At 39.5% G+C, this 25,138-nt stretch overlaps 1 protein-coding gene across 1 annotated transcript; it reads left to right on the top strand.

Annotated features, from left to right (window-relative positions):
- Positions 1-344: 344 nt before the first annotated feature.
- Positions 345-24,930, top strand: LOC115876983 (sorbitol dehydrogenase-like). The gene is given in 8 exon segments (XM_030893041.1): positions 345-449; positions 956-1,015; positions 14,369-14,515; positions 14,518-14,527; positions 18,115-18,299; positions 18,440-18,618; positions 24,383-24,504; positions 24,562-24,930. Coding segments are annotated over 8 exon segments (966 nt in total). The 5' UTR covers positions 345-358; the 3' UTR covers positions 24,734-24,930.
- The last annotated feature ends 208 nt before the right edge of the window (positions 24,931-25,138 follow it).

Genomic DNA, 25,138 nt, shown 5'->3' with positions numbered 1-25,138 from the left:
ATTTGTTACGTTACAAAAAACTCTTTAGAATCTTGAGTGCATACGGTATACAACTAGTAAACACTGTATCACACAATTCTATTAATATAAACCTGCGCGTATCTCATATGTATATGTTAGAACTAGATAAACACTTAGGTTCACTTTAACACGACTCTTCAAAAAAGTCTAAAATAATTTTTGCATAAAATCATCTAGGGAGATAATATTTGACTTTTTAAAAATTTACATTGGATTTCCTATGTCCCATGTTCCGATACACCACAAGGTTAGCCATCCAAATGTATATAATTGGTTGAATTCAGTTAATTACTGATTTATTAATATATTTATTTTCTTTTCAGAGGTACTTCTACAGATGGAAGTGGTTGGAATATGTGGATCCGATGTCCATTTTCTAGTCAATGGAAGAATTGGTCCCTTTGTCGTTGAGAAACCCATGATAATAGGTAAAGAAAGTTCAAATTGAATGTGATAATATTGTAAATTGCGCAAATTAACGAAAGCTAAACATATTTGACAAATAATTTTACTGATATCAAAAAATAAATAATTTATTGTGGAATAATTTGGATAAAATATTATGAGTTATACTTTAAGGCAAAATATTAATAATTTAATAATAATTAATTAACTTAAATTCCTTTTTAAATTATCATATACTGTATAATTTTTATTTCTCAATATTATTTTATTAGTAAATATTTGATGGAATAAATAAGATAAAAATTAGCGTAGAAATGTAATCAAATAGTTGTTGACGTAATGTTTTTGGGTGATTTTGTTATTTATCTTTTTTGTTTATTTCTCATATATATATTCTTTATATGTATTTGAATTTATATACCCTAATTTGTTTTACTTAATATACCCACAAATCACATCACAATAAGGAGTTTTTTGTATTCTTACTTGTTCGTTAGAATTATTAATATTTTACTACTATTCCTTTTAGGTCATGAAGCATCTGGTACAGTTATCAAAGTTGGAAAAAACGTCAAACATCTTCAACCTGGTAAGTCTAACATTTAAGTTAACTAAGTCAATGAACACCGAACGAATAAAACTAAAATTTACCTTATTTTAAAATACTTGGGCAAAATAGAGCACTATTTTATTTTGCTGTTGTAACACCAAAAGTTCCAACACCAACAATAATTATTCAAAATACCATACGATCGAGAAAAAAACGGCGTCAAAGACGGCTTGGAAATGACAATCGATGATAATCTTGGCGAGGTCAAGCCATAAACGTCATTCACTTGATCCATACTCTTCTTTATGGTGCTTACTACCAGTTGCCTTAAGAAGGTTAATTTTTTCTTCTACGTTAGGTAGAGTTTAATTGAAGCACATATCTAAGATTTTTAGTAAAATAGTAAAAATATGTAGGTTTATGTTGACATTTTTTTCGATCATAAGTTATTCTTTCACTAAACGGGACTAATAATCACTAACTTACCTACTAGTAAAATTGAACTTAGGTGTATGGTTAGAAGAATTCTATATTGCACAGAGGAAATGTATAATTTTTGACAAACGGCGATATCCGAAAAAAAAGATATTCCAACATAATATTTGAATTGAAAAACTCAATCATACTTCGATTTAAAAATTAGTTAATTTTTGAATCAAATTTTGCGTACCTACCTAGCTATTCACTTATTTTATATTATGTATCAAGTCCTTTGATGATCATTAATGAGCTTCACTAATGATCCATTGATCCCGATAAAAACTATCGAGACTGGTGCTCTGACTGCCTGCACCTGTACGAGAATTTGCGCGGCAGGTTAACAAAATGCGTGTAGGTACTCAAAAATAGCGAAGGCTGTTTAATGAATAGGCTCTGCTTTGCCTAACTGCTCTGTTATTTTCCTCTCCGACAATAAAGATGTTTTGGTTAGGTCAAATCTCAAAATTGATGGAAAGGCTACAGTTTTGGACAACAAATAAATAAAAAATTTTGCTAAAAGTTTCACAATAGGTTGTTGTGAATATATGAAAACAGCAGAACAACTACGAGTTGCACTGGAGTCGGCTATGGAGAGAATCATGCATAGAGGATGTCATGAGGAGAGACAAAATACGAAAGACCCATATACGCAAAAAAAAACAAAGTAATAGATATTATGAAAAGAGTGGCAAGCCTGAAGTGGCGACAAGATCCAGACTGATGACCCCAAAAAGTCATATTATGGAGACCAAGGGGAACCACAAGACAATAGATGATATTGGTTAGCGATCACTTAGCATGAATAAACTTGACTGAGAAAGAGAAGAAGAAGAAATACGTTCAAATATTATGATTAATGTGCGCTTAATTGTTAAATATTAAATAATAATATACAAACTTCACGTTTCTGTTTTGTCTCAAAAAACCTTTTGTCTCAATTTTGCATGGATAAGACTCGTTTCTTAAGAATTCATTAAGAAAATTAGGAAGAATTTTTTCATAAGTAGTGTTTAGATTTTAGTGAACAGATCCACTAAATAAATATTGTATTAGTCTACGATAAATCAGTACTTTTTAAAGTTGAACTAAATATAATTCAGGGTAAATTAGGTTTTATGGAGATGTCCAATAACTGAAACTAACATATGATTATTTTCAGTGGTTGGACAACTGTCCAATAATATGCCAATAATTGCCTTTAACAGGTTATGCACAGTTTGCATGTTGAAACTTAGAGATTTTTTCAATGGTTCATGCAATCTAACTTATATGTAAATATTTGTAGTATAACCAGTTATTGGACGCCTGTCCAATAACTTATTACGACATTTCCTATAATTAAATTAATGGGGATTCTTTATGTGCTTAGTTTTTAAAAATTTGAAAGAAAAAGAAATATAATGTGGAATCCGTCTGCAATTATTTTTGACATAAACACATGTCATAGAAATACGGGAGACAAATATCTACGGTGTACTCAACGCTGGAATTCAAGATAAGATAAAAATCCTGGTCACAAAAATGCAATCCATTGTCACACAATTTTCACAAATTTCAATCCTTTCCCTAAGAGCAGAATCTGATCTTGTAAAGTAAATGCCTTACCACCTACGCTGAACATTATTATATGTTTGTGTTATATGTTTTTATTATCTGACAGAGGGGGCAGCGTCAAAAGGATTTCCTAGGAAATACTTGTCTGCTGATAATTATTTTGCCATACAAGCGACTTCTAGAAAAAATAAGTAGGAGTACCAGAGATAAGGAGTACCAACATTATTTGATTTGATAATCAATTATTACTGAACTCGATTTCAGAAGCTGCGCAGAATGAACCCAAAGTTATGATTATACAAGATGTCTTGGGGACTTAAATGGAGTCTTAAAAGAACAGAAATACCAATAGTTGCTATAGTTTACCATCTACTTTTAAAAACATTGTTGTTTACTTACAAGAACAAGAAACACCAGTTATAAAGAATAAATGCATATCGAAAGAGTTTCATTTGCGATAACGTCAAGGAAATATCAAGAGAGTTTTGAAAGGAAACGTCCTTTGAAATTGGAAACAGAAAATAAAAAAATGCAAAGAAAACAAAATAGGGAGAATAGTAGGCAAAATAGGGAGAATAGGAGAATGTAACAGCAAAGGGTTTAAGTTTTGTTTATGTGGCATTCATGTTAAAGGGCTGAAGAAACTGACAAAGATATAAATTTAGAAATAGAAAGTGAAGAAATTAAATAGATGATCGAAAGGAAATTCACCACGAAAAAGTATGAGATGATTAGATTGTAAGATGAAAATTCTATGAATCTTGAAGCAGACGTTGTAAGAGAAGCATTAGAAAAAAATCGGAGGGTTTTGCTAGAAAGTGTTGAATAACGTAAATTATCAAATCAGATGGAGATTAAAGAGAAAATAACGAAAAAAGTCGAAAATAGTGAAATTATGTGGAACAGAGTTGGACAAATTTCGGCATAAACTCAGATAATGACGAACAATTATAATTTTGAGTAAATAAACGTTTTCGAAAATAGATTTCAATTCTTATCAACTTAGTATCATCATTTCATGATTGTCCAATAACTGAAAATTGTGTGTCCAATGACTAAACTTTTTGTCCAACCTCCCAATGTTTTTTTCTATTACTAAAATATCCATAATATACATAATATTGGGACTGTTTAAAAGTCTTTATGGAAAAATATCATATATGTAATGACATTTGTCACGGGCAGATTATTGTAGCTTGAAAAATAATCGTACGGTGACAATTTAAAATTTAAAAAATTTTAACTGTCCAATAACTACCTAGCTTACCCTACATTAAAAATTATGAGACAGTTTGAACATGTTTGTTGGCAAAAGTTATTGAACACTCTGTCTAGACTTCATCATTTTAAAATTAACCGATAATATTGTCAAGGTGTATTACTGGTTGCATAACTGCATACTGCTAAAAATCGCAACGTGCATTGAGGAACCTGGCGCATTCGCCAGAAAGTAAAGAAAATTATAGAATTCTTTAGAAAAATCTAGAAACAACCGCCAGGGGGTATATAAGGCCCGCGCTTTGACAGTTGGGCAAGTTTGAAGTTTGAAGTCTGAAGATAGTCTGAAGTTTGAAAATACCGCGAAATACCGTTAGAGTAATAGTAGTTGCATAAGTTGTGTTGTAAATAGTATAAGTTGTGTGTACAGAGTGAAACGAATAAAGTTCGTTAAGTATTTTATCGTGAGTTTAAAAAGTGGACCCACGGAATCCGTAACAATTGGTGTCGGAAGTGCGATTCAAGAGTATTTTAAGAAGAAATTAAGTGGATTGGAAGATTTTTAGACCGAATTGGAGTATTTTTATGGTTGGTACAAGGGAGCAAGCGAAGAAAATGGAGGAAGTAAGCAAATTATTGGGCGATTTTATGGAGAATATGAGAAGAGAGAAGGCAGAAGAACAAGAAAGACTCCGTAAAGAACGAGAAGAGGAACGAGCCCGATTGGAAAGAGAAAAAGAAGAGGAAAACTACGACGTCAAGAAGAACAAGACCGACTACAGAAAATGCTTATGGAGAATCAAGAAATTAGACAAGAACGGTTGGAGAAAATTTAGAAAATCTAGAAGTGCGTCGCCAGAAAGATAAAACAAGAAGAACAGGACCGGTTTGAGAAAATATTAGGAAATCTAGAAATTCGTTTGGAGGAGCGACGTCAAAAAAGAAAGACAAGAAGAACAGGACCATATTCAGAGAAAATTTTAGAAAATCAAGAAATTAGGGACAAGAACGGTTGGAGAAAATTGTTGAAGATTTAGAAGTGCGTCGCCAGAAAGAAAAATTAGAAGATCAAAACCGATTTAAGAAGAACTTTGAAGAACTGAAAAAAAGGCAAGACATCCACCTTCAAGAAGCCGTAGAAGATCTTGAGGAACGCCTTCAGCAGAAAATGGAAAAATTAGAGATGGACCTACAGAAGACCAAGGTACAAGTAAAGACACCTGGCGTTCATGGAACTGCGAACCTCAAGGCCCCGACCTACGATGGACAAACCACCTGGACGATGTACCACCGCCAGTTTGAAGCAGCGGCTGCTGCCAATGGATGGACTGACCAGGAGAAAGCAGCGGCACTTGTCATCGCGCTGCGTGGCTCTGCCCTGGAACTCCTGCAAACTATTCCTGCAGCCCAACAGCAGGAATATCAAACTTTGGTCGCTGCACTGGACAGAAGATATGGCGACCAACATCGACGCCAACTTTACCAGGCCCAGATCAAGACACGCCTGCAGAGGTCCGGAGAGAGTCTGCAGGAATTCGAAGCAGACTTACGTCGGCTGGTACACCTAGCGTATCCTGAAGCACCGGAAGGATTTATGGAGGAACTCGCTGCTCAGTGCTTTATCAGCGGACTGAGGGACAACGAATTACAGAGGGCGCTGCAAATATCCCGATTTTCTACCAGCAGCGAAGCACTCGTCAGGGCGCTGGAAATCGAAGCTGCTTTTAGCGCCATCCCTAGACCGAAGATAAGATCGGTAACGTAGAGGAACAGCCCGAGAGTACCCACAGAAGTTTGGAGGAGATGTGTAGAAAATTCGACAAACTATGTGAGCTACTAATAAGCAAGGGAGTCAACAATAACCAGACAGAGAACCAGAGAAGATCCCAGGACATAAGGTGCTATAGATGTGGCAGGAATGGCCACATCAAACAGGATTGCCGCGTTCAAATGCGATCCCGTTCACCATCCAGAGAACGTAGGCACCAGGAAAACTAAAATCAGTCAATACTAAGGGGCGAGTATTGACTGGGGAGAATAGAGCCCCAGGATTTTTTCCATTAGAAGTCTAGGAAGAACCGCTGACAGTTTGATGATCGACGGGAAAGTCAATGGAAAGGGAATCCGAATGACAGTGGACACTGGCGCTATGGTATCGTTGGTGCGGGCTAACTCAGTGCAAGGATTGAAGCTGGTGCCTCTGAGAAGAAGAGTGTGTTTACGTACAGTTACGGGGGAAATGGCCGTTGTACGGGGAGAGGCTATCGTCGAACTGAAGTTTGGTTTGGAAAGAAAATATTAGGAAATCTAGAAATTCGTTTGTAGGAGCGACGTCAAAAAGAAAGACAAGAAGAACAGGACCATATTCAGAAAATTTTAGAAAATCAAGAAATTAGACAAGAACGGTTGGAGAAAATTGTTGAAGATTTAGAAGTGCGTCGCCAGAAAGAAAAATTAGAAGATCAAAACCGTTTTAAGAAGAACTTTGAAGAACTGGAAAAAAGGCAAGGCATTCACCTTCAAGAAGCCGTAGAAGATCTTGAGGAACGCCTTCAGCAGAAAATGGAAAAATTAGAGATGGACCTACAGAAGACCAAGGTACAAGTAAGGACACCTGGCGTTCATGGAACTGCGAACCTCAAGGCCCCGACCTACGATGGACAAACCACCTGGACGATGTACCACCGCCAGTTTGAAGCAGCGGCTGCCGCCAATGGATGGACTGACCAAGAGAAAGCAGCAGCACTTGTCATCGCGCTGCGAGGCCCCTGCCCTGGAACTGTTGCAAACCATTCCCTGCATCCCAACAGCAGAATACCAAAAACTTTGGTCGCTGCACTGACAGAAGATATGGCGACCAACATCGACGCCAACTTTACCAGGCCCAGATCAAGACACGCCTGCAGAGGTCCGGAGGAGAGTCTGCAGGAATTTGAAGCAGACTTTACGTCGGCTGGTACACCTAGCGTATCCCTGAAGCACCGGAAGGATTTAGGAGGAACTCGTTGCTCAGTGCTTTATCAGCGGACTGAGGGACAACGAATTACAGAGGGCGCTGCAAATATCCCGATTTTCACCAGCAGAAGCACTGGTCAGGCGCTGGAAATCGAAGCTGCTTTAGCGCCATCCCTAGACCGAAGATAAGATCGGTAACGGTAGAGGAACAGCCCGAGAGTACCCACAGAAGTTTGGAGGAGATGTGTAGAAAATCTGACAACTATGTGAGCTACTAATAAAGCAAGGGAGTCAACAATAACCAGACAGAGAACCAGAGAAGATCCCAGGACATAGGTGCTATAGATGTGGCAGGAATGGCCACATCAAACAGGATTGCCGCGTTCAAATGCGATCCGTTCACCATCCAGAGAACGTAGGCACCAGGAAAATTAAAAAATCAGTCAATACTATAAGGGCGAGTATTGACTGGGGAGAACAGAGAGCCCCAGGATTTTTCCATTAGAAGTCTAGGGAAGAACCGCTGACAGTTTGATGATCGACGGGAAAGTCAATGGAAAGGGGAATCCGAATGACAGTGGACACTGGCGCTATGGTATCGTTGGTGCGGGCTAACTCAGTGCAAGGGGATTGAAGCTGGTGCCTCTGAGAAGAAGAGTGTGTTTTACGTACAGTTACGGGGAAATGGCCTGTACGGGAGAGGCTATCGTCGAACTGAAGTTTGGTTTGGAAAGAAAATATTAGAAATCTAGAAATTTGTTTGTGGAGCGACGTCAAAAAGAAAGACAAGAAGAACAGGACCATATTCAGAAAATTTTAGAAAATCAAGAAATTAGACAAGAACGGTTGGAGAAAATTGTTGAAGATTTAGAAGTGCGTCGCCAGAAAGAAAAATTTAGAAGATCAAAACCGTTTTAAGAAGAACTTTGAAGAACTGGAAAAGGCAAGGCAAGATTCACCTTCAAGAAGCCGTAGAAGATCTGGAGGAGCGCCTTCAGCAGAAGATAGAAAGGTTGGAGATGGACCTACAGAAGACCAAGGTACAAGTAAGGACACCTGGCGTTCCGGGAACTGCAAACCTTAAGGCTCCGACCTACGATGGACAAACGACATGGACGATGTACCACCGCCAGTTTGAAGCAGCAGCTGCTGCCAATGGATGGACTAACCAAGAGAAAGCAGCAGCACTTGTCATCGCGCTGCGTGGCCCTGCCCTGGAACTGTTGCAAACTATTCCTGCAGCCCAACAGCAGGAATACCAACTTTGGTCGCTGCACTGGACAGAAGATATGGCGACCAAAATCGACGCCAACTTTACCAGGCCCAGATCAAGTCACGCCTGCAGAGGTCCGGAGAGAGTCTGCAGGAATTTGAAGCAGACTTACGTCGGCTGGTACACCTACCGTATCCTGAAGCACCGGAAGGATTTAGGGAGGAACTCGCTGCTCAGTGCTTTATCAGCGGACTGAGGGACAACGAATTACAGAGGGCGCTGCAAATATCTCGATTTTCTACCAGCAGCGAAGCACTGGTCAGGGCGCTGGAAATCGAAGCTGCTTTTAGCGCCATCCCTAGAGCGAAGATAAGATCGGTAACGGTAGAGGAACAGCCCGAGAGTACCCACAGAAGTTTGGAGGAGATGTGTAGAAAATTCGACAAACTATGTGTGCTACTAATAAACAAGGGAGTCAACAACACCCAGACAGAGAACCAGAGAAGATCCCAGGACATAAGGTGCTTTAGATGCGGCAGGAATGGCCACATTAAACGGGATTGCCGCGTTCAAATGCGATCCCGTTCACCATCCAGAGAACGTAGGCACCAGGAAAACTAAAATCAGTCAATACTAAGGCGAGTATTGACTGGGAAGAACTGAGCCCCCAGGATTTTTTCCATTAGAAGTCTAGGAAGAACCGCTGACAGTTTGATGATCGACGGAAAGCCCAATGGAAAGGGAACTGAAATGACAGTGGACACTGGCGCTATGGTATCGTTGGTGCGGGCTAACTCAGTGCAAGGATTGAAGCTGGTGCCTCTGAGAAGAAGAGTGGGTTTACGTACAGTTACGGGGAAATGGCACAGTTGTAATGGGGAGAGGCTATCGTCGAACTGAAGTTTGGTTTGGAAAGAAAATATTAGGGAAATCTAGAAATTCGTTTGTAGGAGCGACGTCAAAAAGAAAGACAAGAAGAACAGGACCATATTCAGAAAATTTTAGAAAATCAAGAAATTAGACAAGAACGGTTGGAGAAAAATTGTTGAAGATTTGAAGTGCGTCGCCAGAAAGAAAAATTAGAAGATCAAAACCGTTTTAAGAAGAACTTTGAAGAACTGGAAAAGGCAAGGCATTCACCTTCAAGAAGCCGCAGAAGATCTTGAGGAACGCCTTCAGCAGAAAATGGAAAAATTAGAGATGGACCTACAGAAGACCAAGGTACAAGTAGCGACACCTGGCGTTCATGGAACTGCGAACCTCAAGGCCCCGACCTACGATGGACAAACCACCTGGACGATGTACCACCGCCAGTTTGAAGCAGCGGCTGCTGCCAATGGATGGACTGACCAAGAGAAAGCAGCAGCACTTGTCATCGCGCTGCGAGGCCCTGCCCTGAACTGTTAGTAAACTATTCCTGCATCCCAACAGCAGGAATACCAAACTTTGGTCGCTGCACTGGACAGAAGATATGGCGACCAACATCGACGCCAACTTTACCAGGCCCAGATCAAGACACGCCTGCAGAGGTCCGAGAGAGTCTGCAGGAATTTGAAGCAGACTTACGTCGGCTGGTACTAACCTAGCGTATCCTGAAGCACCGGAAGGATTTAGGAAGGAACTCGCTGCTCAGTGCTTTATCAGCGGACTGAGGGACAACGAATTACAGAGGGTGCTGCAAATATCCCGATTTTCTACCAGCAGCGAAGCACTGGTCAGGGCGCTGGAAATCGAAGCTGCTTTTAGCGCCATCCCTAGACCGAAGATAAGATCGGTAACGGTAGAGGAACAGCCCGAGAGTACCCACAGAAGTTTGGAGGAGATGTGTAGAAAATTCGACAAACTATGTGAGCTACTAATAAGCAGACAGAGAACCAGAGAAGATCCCAGGACATAAGGTGCTATAGATGTGGCAGGAATGGCCACATCAAACGGGATTGCCGCGTTCAAATGCGATCCCGTTCACCATCCAGAGAACGTAGGCACCAGGAAAACTAAAATCAGTCAATACTAAGGGGCGAGTATTGACTGGGGAGAAGGATTTTTTCCATTAGAGTCTAGGAAGAACCGCTGACAGTTTGGTGATCGACGGGAAAGTCAATGGAAAGGGAATCCGAATGACAGTGGACACTGGCGCTATGGTATCGTTGGTGCGGGCTAACTCAGTGCAAGGATTGAAGCTGATGCCTCTGAGAAGAAGAGTGTGTTTACGTACAGTTATGGGGAAATGGCCGTTGTACGGGGAGAGGCTATCGTCGAACTGAAGTTAGGAAATTTGGGGTTCCAGCATAGCGTTTTAGATGGCAGATATTGAAGATGACTTCATCTTGGGCATGGATGTGATTCGTCAACATGAATTTTCGTTCGATCACCAGAGAAATATCCTGAATATCGGAAATGAAGAGTTTATGTTATCTCCAGACGAGGGACCAGGAAGAATGGATGTAAGATCAGGCGGAAACTGTGGTGATACCTGGTAATACCGAGAAGATCAGTATTCGGTAAAGCGGAAAAAATCGCTGTGTGCTGTGTTGGACTGGTACAAAGTAGCGACAACAAACAAGATAGGTACTTTTGGTAGGAAAGTCATTGGTGAACACTGACAAGAATATACCGATCAGAATTGCGAATGTTTTCCCGAATTGTGTCAAGATCCAAAAGGTGACAAGATAGCCATCTGCGAACCTGTAAGAAGTGTCACCGATGTGATAAAGTGTCGTCAGCTGTTAGCAGCAAAAAGGTAATCCTTAAGAAAACTAAAACATTTAGAACAGCCATGGGATCACCTAACACCTGAGGAGAAACAGAAGGCCAAGCAGTTCCTGCCTAAAGCATGGCAGTATTTTGAGAAGAACAACAGTGGAAGAACGGATTTTGTGAAGCACCGGATTAATACTGGTCATGCTCAGCCGATTCGACAACGTCCTAGACGGTGCCCCTTTCCAAACAACAAGAAATGGAGACAATGGTAGATAAGATGTTAGAAGATTGGAGTAATCGAAGAATCATCAAGTCCATGGTCATCTCCCTGTTGTTTTGGTGGACGAAGAAAAGATGGTAGTACACGATTCTGCGTGGATTATAGGGAAGCTCAATGACGTCACTAAGAAAGATAGCCACCCACTGCCACGTATAGATGACAATATTAACAACTATGGCAGGTTCGTGCTGGTTCTCCACCTCGACTCTAAAGAGTGGATACTCGGCAAGTTGGTCTAGACGAGGAAGACAAAGAAAAGACGGCTTTTTCTACAGGAAACAGACTATATCAATTCAAGGTCAGTGCCGCTTGGATTATGCAATGCTCCAGCCACTTTCGATCCGTCTCAATGGAGGTGGTGTTAAGAGGATTAACTTGGAAAACGTGCTTGGTTTTGCCTCGACGATGTATTGGTTATGGGAAGAACTTTTGAGAAGCATTTGCGAAATTTAGAAGAAGTCTTCGGCCGCATAAGGAATGCGCACCTGTTTGAACCCGAAGAAGTGTAGCTTATTCCAGCGACAAGTGGAATTCTTGGGTCATGTAGTTTCTGGCAGACGGAATTTACACCGATCAGAAGAAAATCGCTTCAATCAAGGATTGGCTCAAACCTCGCGACAAACATGAACTTAGAAGTTTTCTGGGTTTATGCACCTATTACAGAAGATTTGTCAAGGGATTTGCCAATATAGCTGCACCCTTACATAGACTTACAGGTGATGAAGTCGGCTACGAATGGAACACCGATTGTGATGTAGCCTTTGGAAGACTTAAGGCGGCTTTATGTTCAAGTCCTATTCTAGCCTACCCGCAACAACAAGGGAGGTATATCCTGGATACCGACGCCAGCAATATCGGCATAGGTGCAGTGCTATCACAAGTGCAAGATGGCGAAGAACGAGTGATAGAATATTACAGTCGAGTTCTATCCAAACCAGAAAGGAATTACTGCGTTACCCGGAAGGAGCTGCTAGCAATTGTGAAGGCAGTTGATCATTTTCATAAATATCTGTACGGCCAAGAATTTTTAATTAGGACAGATCATGCGGCTCTCAAGTGGCTTATGGAGATGAAACAACCTGAAGGTCAAATAGCACGATGGCTCGAGAAGCTCCAACAGTATCACTTTACCATCCAACATCGTGCTGGAAAAATGCATGGTAACGCAGACGGTTTATCCAGAAGACCCTGTCAAACCGATTGTAAGCACTGCTGTAAAACGGAACAACGTGAAGGCACTGTCATGATAAGGAGTTTTAAACTTGGAACCGATGAACAGTGGACGACGACACAATTGAGGAAAGATCAAATGGAAGATCCAGACATCGGAGCAATACTACGGCTCAAGGAAGGTAACGGCGAGAGACCACCTGGCAGGATATTGCGGACAGAGGGCTAGTTTTCAAAGCTCTCTGGGCTCAGTGGAATTCACTGGTTATTGAGAATGGATTGTTAAAGCGCATGTGGGAAAGTGCGGATGGCAGGACAGTAACAACTCAGTTACTGGTACCAAGGAAGAAAGTTACCCAGGTATTGGAAGAAATTCACGGTGGTAAAACTGGAGCCCATCTTGGGGTAAACAAGACCTTGAGCAAGCTGAGAGATCGTTTTTACTGGGTGGATTATTGCGAAGATGTCAAGAAATGGTGTCGACAATGAAAATTTATGCAGCCAGTCAAGGACCAAGCACTCGATCTAGGGAAAAATGAAACAATATAACGTTGGACTGCCATTCGAAAGAATCGCTGTTGACATTGCAGGCCCATTCCCTGAAACGCACAAGGGCAACAAGTACGTTTTAGTGGCGATGGATTATTTCAGTAAATGGCCAGAAGTTTTTGCCATTCCAAACCAAGAAGCATCGACTGTAGCTGAAGTATTAGTCAATAATGTCTTCAGTAGATTTGGAATTCCTTTAGAGCTTCACACTGACCAAGGAAGGAACTTCGAGTCAAGACTGTTCCAGAAGATGTGTGATCTGCTTGGTATTCACAAGACTAGGACAACAGCTTTACATCCGCAGTCTGATGGGATGGTCGAGAGATTCAATAAGACCATTGAAGAACATCTCTCGAAAATGGTGGATGAACATCAAAGAGATTGGGATCAGCATATACCACTATTCCTAATGGCATATAGAAGTGCAGTTCACAACACCACCGGACTTTCACCATCGAAGATTTTATTTGGTCGAGAATTACGGTTGCCTTGTGACTTGGTGTTCGGATCACCAGACGACAGCACCACGAACGTAGAGGACTACGCGGATGAACTGAAGGAAAGGTTATTGGGAATTCATAAGGCCGTGAGAAGTAAGATTACGCTAGCCAGTGACCGGATGAAAGCTCGTTACGACCTCAGAGCTAATTCTACGGGATTTCAACAGGACGATATGGTATGGTTATATAACCCACAGCGCAAGAAAGGGAGGTCCCCAAAGTTAACTCCAGCATGGGAAGGTCCTTATACAGTCATCAAGAGGATAAATGATGTTGTGTACCGGATTCAACGCAGCCCTAGAAGTAAGATGAAAGTAGTCATCTGGATCGATTGAAGAGAAACCAGATAGGGAAACCTTGATCGGGACGATCAAATTTGAGCAAAGGGGGCAATGTCAAGGTGTATTACTGGTTGCATAACTGCATACTGCTAAAAATCGCAACGTGCATTGAGGAACCTGGCGCATTCGCCAGAAAGTAAAGAAAATTATAGAATTCCCTTTAGAAAAAAATCTAGAAACAACCGCCAGGGGTATATAAGGCCCGCGCTTTGACAGTTGGGCAAGTTTGAAGTTTGAAGTCTGGAAGATAGTCTGAAGTTTGAAAGAAAATACCGCGAAATACCGTTAGAGTAATAGTAGTTGCATAAGTTGTGTTGTAAATAGTATAAGTTGTGTGTACAGAGTGAAACGAATAAATTCGTTAAGTATTTTATCGTGAGTTTAAATAGTGGACCCACGGAATCCGTAACAATATAATGATTTATTTTACAGGTGACAAAGTAGCTATTGAACCTGGCGTACCTTGTAGAGTGTGTAATTATTGTAAGCTTGGAAGCTACAACTTATGCGCTGATATCTTCTTCTGTGCTACACCACCAGATGATGGAAACTTATCCAGATACTATGTTCACGCAGCTGATTTTGTTACAAGTAATGTTTCAGTTCAGATTTCGAAACTTTTATAAATCTTCACAATTACGTCTCAGACAGTTTCTATAACGTATCGATTTTTTTATATCCAACAATCCAACACACTTTTGAATCACATTGAAAAAGGATATTTTTTATTTTAATTGGCAATGTATTTCACCAATTTAAGCAACGACGCAATTCATTTAAAATCATAAAAATAAACGATAATTTAGACACATATGCACTATCACTACTCCATATCACACCACAAAAGCAAAAATTTCATGGAACGAATGGCCACAATCAAATAATAATTTAAATGTGCTGTATCTATATTTAAGAAACTGATTGACCATCTGGCTGTGCCCGAAATAATAAACTAGTTTGTTGTTGACTAGACAACCGGATTCGGTTCATTAATTGAAGTTGAATGAATGCAAATTGATTTTTTTTATTTATGATACGTATCGACAGCATACTTAAAGAATTCGAAATTCATTGATATTAAAATAGATTTATATTTTCTTTAAAATACGCACATAAAATAAAAATAGAACGGCTATAAGACAAATTTTTATGTTGTGTATTTTAAGGGGTGGTAGATCTCGATAAAAGAAACATATTTTCTCTTTATGGTTTTTCAAATAAGTCCAAAATAACGGAGTTATTTTACTTTGAAAATTTCAAACAAAAATTATTTTGCTCAAATTTTGAGAACCACTGGATCTTTTCTGGATTTTCTTTCTTGTAAATTTAATCTACCACCTATGTTGCTATATTATCAAGAAATTATGTTTTTGTCTAAAAACTAAAAAAAAAATACCAAAAAAATTTTCAAAAAATTCTGAATTTTCAAAAAAATGTTTTCTCGAAAAAAACCTCATAGGCTTATTTCTGGGGTATACTACCAGTTAAAATACTTGCACTTATTTCTGGGACACCTTGTGTATGTATGTACAGGGTGGTCGAAATTGGTCTGTTTTAACAGAGAAAACCTATTTCCTGACTAGATAGAGCAAAACCGACATAGATGTCATGGGCTCTATTTCTGAGACACGTCTAATGGCGTAAACTGCCTGTTGATATTTTCACTGCTGACTGAGATACGGGGTCTTTTTTAATGTTTTACCATTTGGAAAATTGCCCATAACTTTTGTATTTCGCGGAATAATAAAATTCTGTAATAACGTTCTTAAGGCACTTTTTTAAGCACAATCCAGTGGCGTAGTCAGTTTTTTTCTATACATGCTTTTTTTGTCAGAAATAATAAAAAATACATTTTTTTAAATGGAAATCATAGTTGGCTATGAACTTAAAAAAATGCTGGCGTTTAACCCTTTCCAACGATATAAAGTTATGTGTATTCATTTCTAAAAATGAAAGAAATATTACGTTTTTTATCTTTGTATCGAAGCGGGCTTTGATTTTGTGTTGACCTATAGCTGCCTAATTATTTTTTATCACAATTTAAAATTCTATATTATTATTTATCTGCATAATTAAAGGCTTTTGTCAAAGTAAATCAACATTCTATATTAGTATTACCATTTACAATTAAAACGCCAGGGTTACATCTTGGCCCCCATATCTAGGCCTGCTAGGTCCTGTAATTTAACTCATTTCAACTTTTTTATGGGGCAAATTAAAAGACCTTATCTATAAGGGAAGAACCATTGGGACGAGAGAAGAATTGCAGAAAATGACTAGGCAAGCTTTTGGACTTATTACACTAGTTCGCCTAACAAATCGTTGTAACTCTGTGCGCAAAAGATGTTTATTGTTTATTGTGTATTCAACATGGAGGTGCTCAGTTTGAACATATTTGATGATTTTTTTTAGAAAACTATATTCGCCACACAAAAAATACGTTTTTTTAGTCTTGTTCTTTGTTTATTGTATCGATTTCAATTGTAATTACTAATACTAACATAGAATGTTAATTTACCTTTCCAAAAGTCTTTAATTATGCAGATATATAATAATATTGAATATTAAATTGTGATAAAAAATAATTAGGCAACTATAGGTCAATACAAAATCAAAGCCCGCTTCGATACAAAGATAAAAAACGTAATATTTCTTTCATTTTTAGAAATAAATACACATAACTTTAGATCGTTGAAAAGGGTTAAACGTCAACATTTTTTTAAGTTCATAGCCAACTATGATATCCTTTAAAAAATTTATATTTCTCAATATTTGTGATGAAAAGAGCAAGCATAGAAAAAAACTGACTACGCCACTGGATTGTGCTTAAAAAAGTGCCTTAAGAACGTTTTTACAGAATTTTATTATTCCGCAAAATAAAAAAGTTATGGGCAATTTTTAAAATGGTAAAAAAATCAAAAAGACCGTATCTCAGTTGGCAGTGAAAATATCAACAGGCGGTTTACGCCACTAAACGTGTCTCAGAAATCGAGCCCACGGCATCTATGACGGTTTTGATCTATCTAGTCAGGAAATACGTTTTCTCTGTTAAAACAGACCAATTTCGACCACCCTGTACATCAGTTACACCACAGATAGTAGAAAATAAAGTTACTACCGTATGATCGAAAAAAAAAACGGGGCCAGCGATGTCTATGATATGAAGATCGCTGTCATTTTATATGTAAATACATATGGGAAATGTCATCGATCGTCATTTCCAAGCCAACTCGACGCCGTTTTTTTTCGATCATAATGTATAATTCACCAGGAATAATAAGAAATATGTATATGCGTAGAAATTGTTCATGATTAATTTCAGAATTAAAATAATTGTAAGATATTTGAAAAAAATATATTTTGAGCAAGTTTTAAGTCCGCGGACAACTTATATCGGCATCGTCGTTGGAAACATATGAAATCGCATGCAAATTTTCAACTTGAAATTTTGAAAATTTGAAATCGCATGCAGAATTTGTCCAGATATTGGCTCCCCTGTTAATTTTACACCGTAGTTGTAAATATGTTTTTCAAAGGTCTGTGTATGCTGAATACACTCTCATACAATGCCAAATTTGAACAATTTTGGACAAGCCGATTTTATGTAATTTAAGAAAAATTGCATCTATTTTTAAATTAAAACTGAACAGGTAACAATGCAAAACCAGGCAAATGCCAACGGACCTTAGGTCGTGATCCTATGATTTTGTCAATGTCAAATTGTATTTTCTAAACGTTAGGTTTTTGCCTCATTCGAACCAGTTTTAAATTACAAAAATACATTTCGGAGACACTAAGCGTAGCTATTATAACGTAGTAGTGTAGACAACACAACAAATTACATATGACAAAGATAAAATCATAGGTTGACGACTCACTTTATATTGTATTATGACATTTGACTTTTGACTGGTTTTGCATTGTTACCTGTTCAGTTTTAATTTAAAAAATTTAAAAATAGATGCAGTTTTTCATAAATTATTTAAAATCCGCTAGTCCAAAAGTGTTCAAATTTGGCATGTGTTTTCAGCATAAGCAGACTTTAGAAACCTATTTACGACTTACCTGTAAAATGAATAGGGGATCCAATATTGGGACAGTTCCAAATTTGCATGGAATTTGCTATTTCCAAAGACGATGCACCACCACCTGGTATATATTGATTTGTTTTTCCTCAGATTGCCTCCAAATATGGACTTGGAAGACGGTGCTCTTATGGAACCTCTTTCAGTTGGTGTTCACGCAACTAAGAGAGGAAAGGTTCAAGTTGGAGACGTAGTTCTTATATTGGGAGCTGGACCTATTGGACTAGTAACACTCCTTTCCGCAAAAGCCATGGGAGCTTCAAAAATTATCATTACAGGTAATCAATCTTCTGACAAGAATCAGAAATTTTAAAATGTTCTTGTTTAAACTATTTGTGTCGCTACTACACAAAGCTTATTAAAACTTATAATATCTTAAAATCTTCCAAATGTATGTTTAATTATTTTATTCTATCAGATATCTTGGACATCAAACTACAAAAAGCCAAAGAATTGGGCGCACATTATACAATCAAAGTTGAAAGAGGATGGCAAGAAGATGATATTGTTGAAAAGATTAAGACACTTCTGGGGGAAGAACCCAACAAAACATTTGATTGTTCAGGAATTGAGCAAAACACCCGAATTGCACTTAAGGTAATAATTCTTCTCTAATATTTAGCGTTATTTATATATAGATCATACCAAATAAATTTTTAGTCACGTGATTAATATGGCAAATTGACATTTTTTTACAGCAGAGCTATCATCCTAATCACTAGCGGGAAATTTAAATTCCAGTTAGTCAGCCCGGCGTGGAATATGTACATGGTTGGCAACAATGAATTTGATATTCGCACCGATGACGTAACTAAAAGTTTATTTGGTATCGAATATGTATCACATTGCTAGTGAAAAAGAATACCCATTTAATTTGATATATTGGTTAATAAGTTAATCTACGACAATGTCATTTGGATGTCATTATGGCTTTCATAATAGCACTAGTGGCACTATTTCCATTTCTGTACCCCACAAAAAATCGAGTATGCTCTGTGTTGCGTCGTCTAATATTGCCCATATTAGTATCATAGTATATGGGCACCTGATAATTTTGAATTTTAATTTTTATGAATATGCCTCTAATATTTTAAATTAAATCAAATCTCTTTGGATCGTCCCTCGTGTCGCGTCGTAGATTAAATTTTGAATGATACACGTTCGATACGAACTTTTTAATGAAACTTGTGTAACTAAGCCACTCGGCTAACGCCTCGTGGCTCGTGGCTTAACGTTACATGCGTTTCATTATGATGTTCGTATCGAACTTGTATCATTAAATTCATTAATAACTATTATGAAACTTGATCTTCAAAACAGAGATTCTCTGATAATGCTATCTTAGTTTACAAAGTATAGGTAATAACAATTTAAATATAATGAATACGTTGGCAAAAAGTTCAATCTGTTCAACGAGAGGATACCATGGCAGTGAGAGTTGTGTCTGTCATTTTAATTCACAACTAAATTATCTTTTCTGTAATTTTTTGTATGTCGTCTGTCAAAATCTTCCCTGGCTAGTTTAGATAGATCAGACTTTACCGCAAGTTACTCATTTAAAATATTATTAAAATTTTCTATCAAAATAAGCTATAGTAAACGCCACGAATGTTTGGGAGTGACTCATCGGTCGCTACCATGTGAACTAATCTGTTCAAGGTCACATAAAACTTAATTCCAGTGCCGTGGTGTTTCAAGTCATATAATAATCAATATATATTATCTGTTGATTTAAACATATATTTGGTTATAAATATAAACTGGGATGCCCCATTGGTCGCGCTGCAAGCACACCAATGGACTGACGCACAAAAACGAACCAATCAAAGAAACGCGATATAGTATCGTCTTTGTCAATCACGCTAACATTTTAGAATAAGTAGGAGGAGCGCAGGAGATGATTAGACCGGGCCTTTAAAAACCTACGTCTGCTCTTCAAATTTACGTTTTTAATGTAAAAATGATAGCGCGCGTGTCGATTCTAACTTCATAAAGCGATGAATCACTCCCAAACATTCGTGGCGTTTACTATAGTTGTTATGGTGCAGATTTGGAACATTTGTATTAATTTTATATTAAAGATATTTTTTATTTACTGAGCATGTTGTATTGTATTGTATTGTATTTGACTAAGAGTGGGTCCCATAGGGGACCCTCCACTGAGGCCGCGAGGGCCTATTGTGGCTCAGTTTCTACAAGCTCTAATTTACAAGAGCGTCAAAGTTCATCCTCAAGACCCAGCCTCTTAATATAGGCCGTTATGTCTGAGGGCGATATGTCTCCTAAGGTCTGATAGGTCCAGTATGGGTTTGCCAAACATTCAAACCTGGTCCTGCTCTCAGCGGGCAGGTACACATAACGTGCTTCATTGTTTCATCATCTTCCATACAGAGTCGGCATTCGGCGTCTTCCACCAGTCCCGTCCTCTGTGGTGAGATCTCAGCTGGCAGTGACCCGTGTACACTGCAGTGAGTACATCGCGTTCCATTCCTACCGGCCTTTCTTAGGAGTTCTCCTGTTCTATGTTTGGATGGCCCTGCTAGGATTTTCTTGGCATGCTCCATTCCGGGACTGTCATTCCAGTCTCGAATGTCTCACCCCTAACCCATTCACAGAGCCTGCCTCTCTTGCGAGATTTTTGGGAACGCTGGCGTCGGTTCTGGGCCCACGAATGGCGAGCCTGCACCAATTTTGGCGAGGGAATCAGCACGTTCATTTCCCTTAGGCCGACATGTCCCGGTATCCATATTAGCGACACTTTGTTCCTATCTCCCAGTATATTGAGTAGTTTCATAATGAGGAATCGTCATAGACGTGCTTTTCTGTTGCCTCGCGCTTTCAGCGCAGCTTTCTGATTATCCGAAAATATGCATATTGTTTTCCCGGTGTATTGCTGTTCTACCAGCAGTTGCACACAGGTTTCAATAGCATATAGATAGCTTGGAATAGCTTGGAAGATCGTGGTGTGTTTTCCAAGACTGTGGTAGATCTCAGTCTTTGGACTGCTGCAGTAAATTCCTGCGCCAGATCCTTTTTCGTTTTTGGATCCGTCCGTGTACCAACACATTTCCGCATGTAATAATCGTTCCCGGCTTATCCCACTCGTCCCTGTTCGAAACAGGACGTTGTAGGTGCGCGTCAAGAGTTGGACTGGTGGTGTAAGATCCGAGATCATTCCCATAATCTCATCCGACTGTAGTTCTTCTACAGCCGGTTTTGTATGAACATAATTGTCTTGGCTTCCTCGTGCTATATTTAGAAACCTATATGTAGCTCCATCTCGCCTCTCTCTTTCAAAAAGAATTTGAAGAGGAGGTAGATCGAGTAGGGTTTCCATAGCTTTTTGACGGCGTGGAATGGAAGGCACCAGTCGCTAAGCAGCTTGTCGTTGTAGTTTCGACAATTTATTCTTTGCCGTTATTTGGTTGGCTTTCTGCCACCAGGCAACTGCACCATACGTGATAATAGGTCTGATGGCCGTCACGTATAGCCAGTACATATTTTTGGGGTTTAATCCCCAGTTTCTACCACAAATTCGGCGGCATGCCCATAGAGCATAGCAAGCCTTTTTTGATGTTTTTTCCAGATGAGAGGTCCAGCTAAGTTTTTTGTCCAGGTTTAATCCCAGATACTTAACTTCCTCCGCAAACGGAATTGTCTCACCAAGAAGAATGGGCGGTTTCAGTTTGTCTGTTTTCCTTCTTCTGGTGAATGGTATGATCACGGTTTTCTGTGGGTTTACACTTAATTGTTCCAGTGTGCACCAGCCGTGAATTGCATCTAGGATTTCCTGTATTTTTGAGGAGATGTCCTCCTCTTTGTGTCCTTTTACTAGGATCACCAGGTCGTCCGCATATGCCTGTGCTTCAACCTCGTATGCATCGATGATTGCCATCAGGTCGTCCGCTAACAGGGTCCACAGAAGAGGAGAGAGAACTCCTCCTTGCGGGCATCCCCTGCCCGGAACAAACCTAACGGACTCACCACTGAGCGAGGTCGTTGCTACTCGATTTTTGAGCATTTGCTCAATCCATTCAGTTATGGTAGCTTCGACTCCTCGTGCTTTCACAGCGCCTAGGAGCGATTGAGGGGTGACATTGTTGAATGCTCCCTCAATATCTAGGAATATCCCTACCGCAATTTCTTTGCGATCAAAGGTACTCTTAATTTCCCCTACCAAATTGTTGAGGGCCAGTTCTGTTGATTTTCCCTGTTGATAAGCATATTGTCGGACATTCAGGGGATTAGACGTAAGAATCCTCCCCCTAATGTGTCCATCCAATATCTTCTCCAGAGTCTTCAGCAGAAATGATGTAAGGCTTATTGGTCGATATGAGCCAGGTTGTAGGTTTTGTTTCCCCACTTTCGGTATGTATACCACCTTTGCTCTCGTCCAGTCAGCTGGCAGGTGTGACCATGCCAGACTTGCCCTAAAAATTCTTAATAAGCGAGGGACGATAATGTTCTCAGCCTTCTGCAATAAGGCCGGAAACACTCCGTCCTCTCCTGGGGATTTGAATGGGTCGAAACTTTCGATCGCCCCTTTAGTCTCCCTATAGGTGATTACTTTCTTCGCTATCTCCCAATCCTCTTTTTTGGGCCGGTTTTTACGACGCATGAGTATCGGGGGGGGTGCTCTTCATCACCTAGTATCAAGCAGCCTGGGAAGTGTTTTTGGGCCAAAATCTGTAGCGTTTCTTTCCTGGACTCTGTGAAATTACCGTCGGGGCGCTGTATCGTCCCTAGCTCATTCACTGGTTCTTTTGAGAGAATCTTGTGAATTCTGGTGCTTTGAGGTAGATCGACCAGACTCCCACAGAACCTTCTCCAGGACTCTCTCTTCGCCCGTCTTATTTCCTTATTGTACTCCGCCAACGTCGCACGATAAGTTTCCCAGTTACCTGACACTTTAGCGCGGTAAAAAGCTGCAGCACTTCTTTTCTTCTTTTGTCCAGTTTGTTGTTCCACCAAGAGGACTTCCTATTATCCTTCTTTGTTTTAAGTGGACAGTTTTCACTATAAGCCGTTATAATTGCACATTGCAGTTGCTCCGCTGCAATCTCGATCTCGTCGCGATCTCTCACTTTTGCAATTGTGGGTTCCAGCAGATGCACGAGTGAGCGGTTGTATCCTCCAAATCCGTGCACTTAGGATCCCTATATTGCAGGAGAGTTCTTTCACCTACGCTTATTTCAAACTTTATGTGTCTGTGATCCGAGCACGATGGCTCAGATGATACCCTCCAATTGGATATCCTGTTGATCAAATAATTAGAGCTGACCGTAATGTCTAAAACCTCTTTCCTGTTACAAGTAACAAAGGTTGGTTCGGAGCCTATGTTATTAACTACTAACCCTTCACCTATTAAGTAATTAAGAATTAACTCACCTCTGAAGTTGGTGTCCGTGCTTCCCCATGCCTCGTTGTCGCCGTTGGCGTCGATCCTATCACCAGCTGTAGGTTTTTCCTCTTGCAGAAGGAGATTAGTTCTGTCACTTTCTTTGGAGGAGGTAAATCCGCTGTCTTGTTTCCCGGGAAATATGCTGAGCAGGCAATGAACTCCACTCCTCCTCCGCTTCTCCCCGCTGGGATCTTGATATGTACCGCCACCACATCCTGACAGCAGAACCTATAAAGGTTAAAAGAGTGCACGCTCTTTTTTACTAAAATGCATGCCCTAGGTCTGGTTACTCCAGGGGCAGTAATTAGCCTACCCTCTGCGTCCCCAAGGCCACATACGCGGCCTGAGTTAACCCAGGGTTCTTGAATGAAGGCGAGATGCACGTCTTCCTTCTTGAACCTTCTGCCAAGGACGTTAGAGGTGGCCTTGGCATGTTGCAGGTTAATTTGTATACATTTGCCTGCTGCAGCCATCCCTGCAGTAGTCAAATTTAGCTTTTCACCGTCAGGGGGCCTACGTCCCCTTTTGGTGGGAAACTCATCTGTTCCGCCTGCCTTCCGGGTGGGTTTGTTCCCACTCGAGTTGCCAGGCTTCCCCGAGGCTCCAGAGGGTTTAGCTTTAGACCTGTAGTCCTTCCTCTGTGCTTGCGTCCACGGCCTTCATAATGGCACGTTTCAACAACAAGAGTTGCTCGGTGGATAGGCTGTTCTCTGGGTGGTTTATTTCCCCAGCGGCCTCCACGTAGCTTCTTGCGCCCTCCCTACAAGGCTTCTTAGCGCTCGGTTCAGGCGTGCTTGCATCCGAGCGGATGCGCTTGCTAGCATTAGGAGCACCAGTGTGAGGCTCATTCTCCTCCGGGTTGATACTGAACATGTTAGAACGTGTGTAAATTAAATATTAGAAACCTTTGTTAAACAGTCATTATGTCATTATAATAATATATCATTCTCTTTATTTTAGGTTACAAAAAGTAAAGGAGTGGTAGTATTAGTGGGAATGGGTCAATTTGAACAAAAATTGCCCCTAGCTGCCGCCATCTTCAGAGAAGTTGATATTAGAGGCGTATTTAGATATTGCAATGAGTAAGTTCTTTGTTTAAGATAATATTTCTATAATCTAATTACTTATACTCAATTTAGCTATCCTACGGCTATCGACATGGTGGCATCTGGAAAAATTAGCGTCAAACCTCTGATCACTCATCACTATCGTATTGAGGATTCCCTTAAAGCATTCCATACAGCTAAAACTCAAGAAGGAAACCCAATTAAAATTTTAATCCACGCAAATCCCAACTGGAAGCCAAGTTAAAATATTTTTAACTGTGTGTTTATACTAAAGCATGTACAAAGTAATTTTTTAATAAATTCCAATTTATATTATTCTTAAAGTAGAATGTCTTTACATATGAAATGCGTTTTGTATTTGTTCTATGGATACAGATTTGAAGTTTATATGTATATTATTACATGTTAGAATAGAAAAAAATAGATGAGAATAAGTGTATATGTTTTTGTTTTATTTCGTTTGGAATTTAAAAATGCAATATTACCTAATGTTTTATGCAGAAACCATCTAATAAATAAAAATATTTTAGGCAATTGTTCCCAGTTATACAAGGTCTCTTAAATTGTGAGACACCCTATATATATATATATATAAGTTGCAGAAAAGCCTAAGCATATTAAAATCGCTAGAATTTAAAATAAAGAAGAA

Source organism: Sitophilus oryzae, unplaced genomic scaffold (assembly GCF_002938485.1).
Source record: "Sitophilus oryzae breed Bouriz unplaced genomic scaffold, Soryzae_2.0 scaffold_1441_pilon_pilon, whole genome shotgun sequence".
Lineage (NCBI taxonomy): Eukaryota > Metazoa > Arthropoda > Insecta > Coleoptera > Curculionidae > Sitophilus > Sitophilus oryzae.
This window is presented reverse-complemented; position numbering and strand designations above follow the sequence as displayed.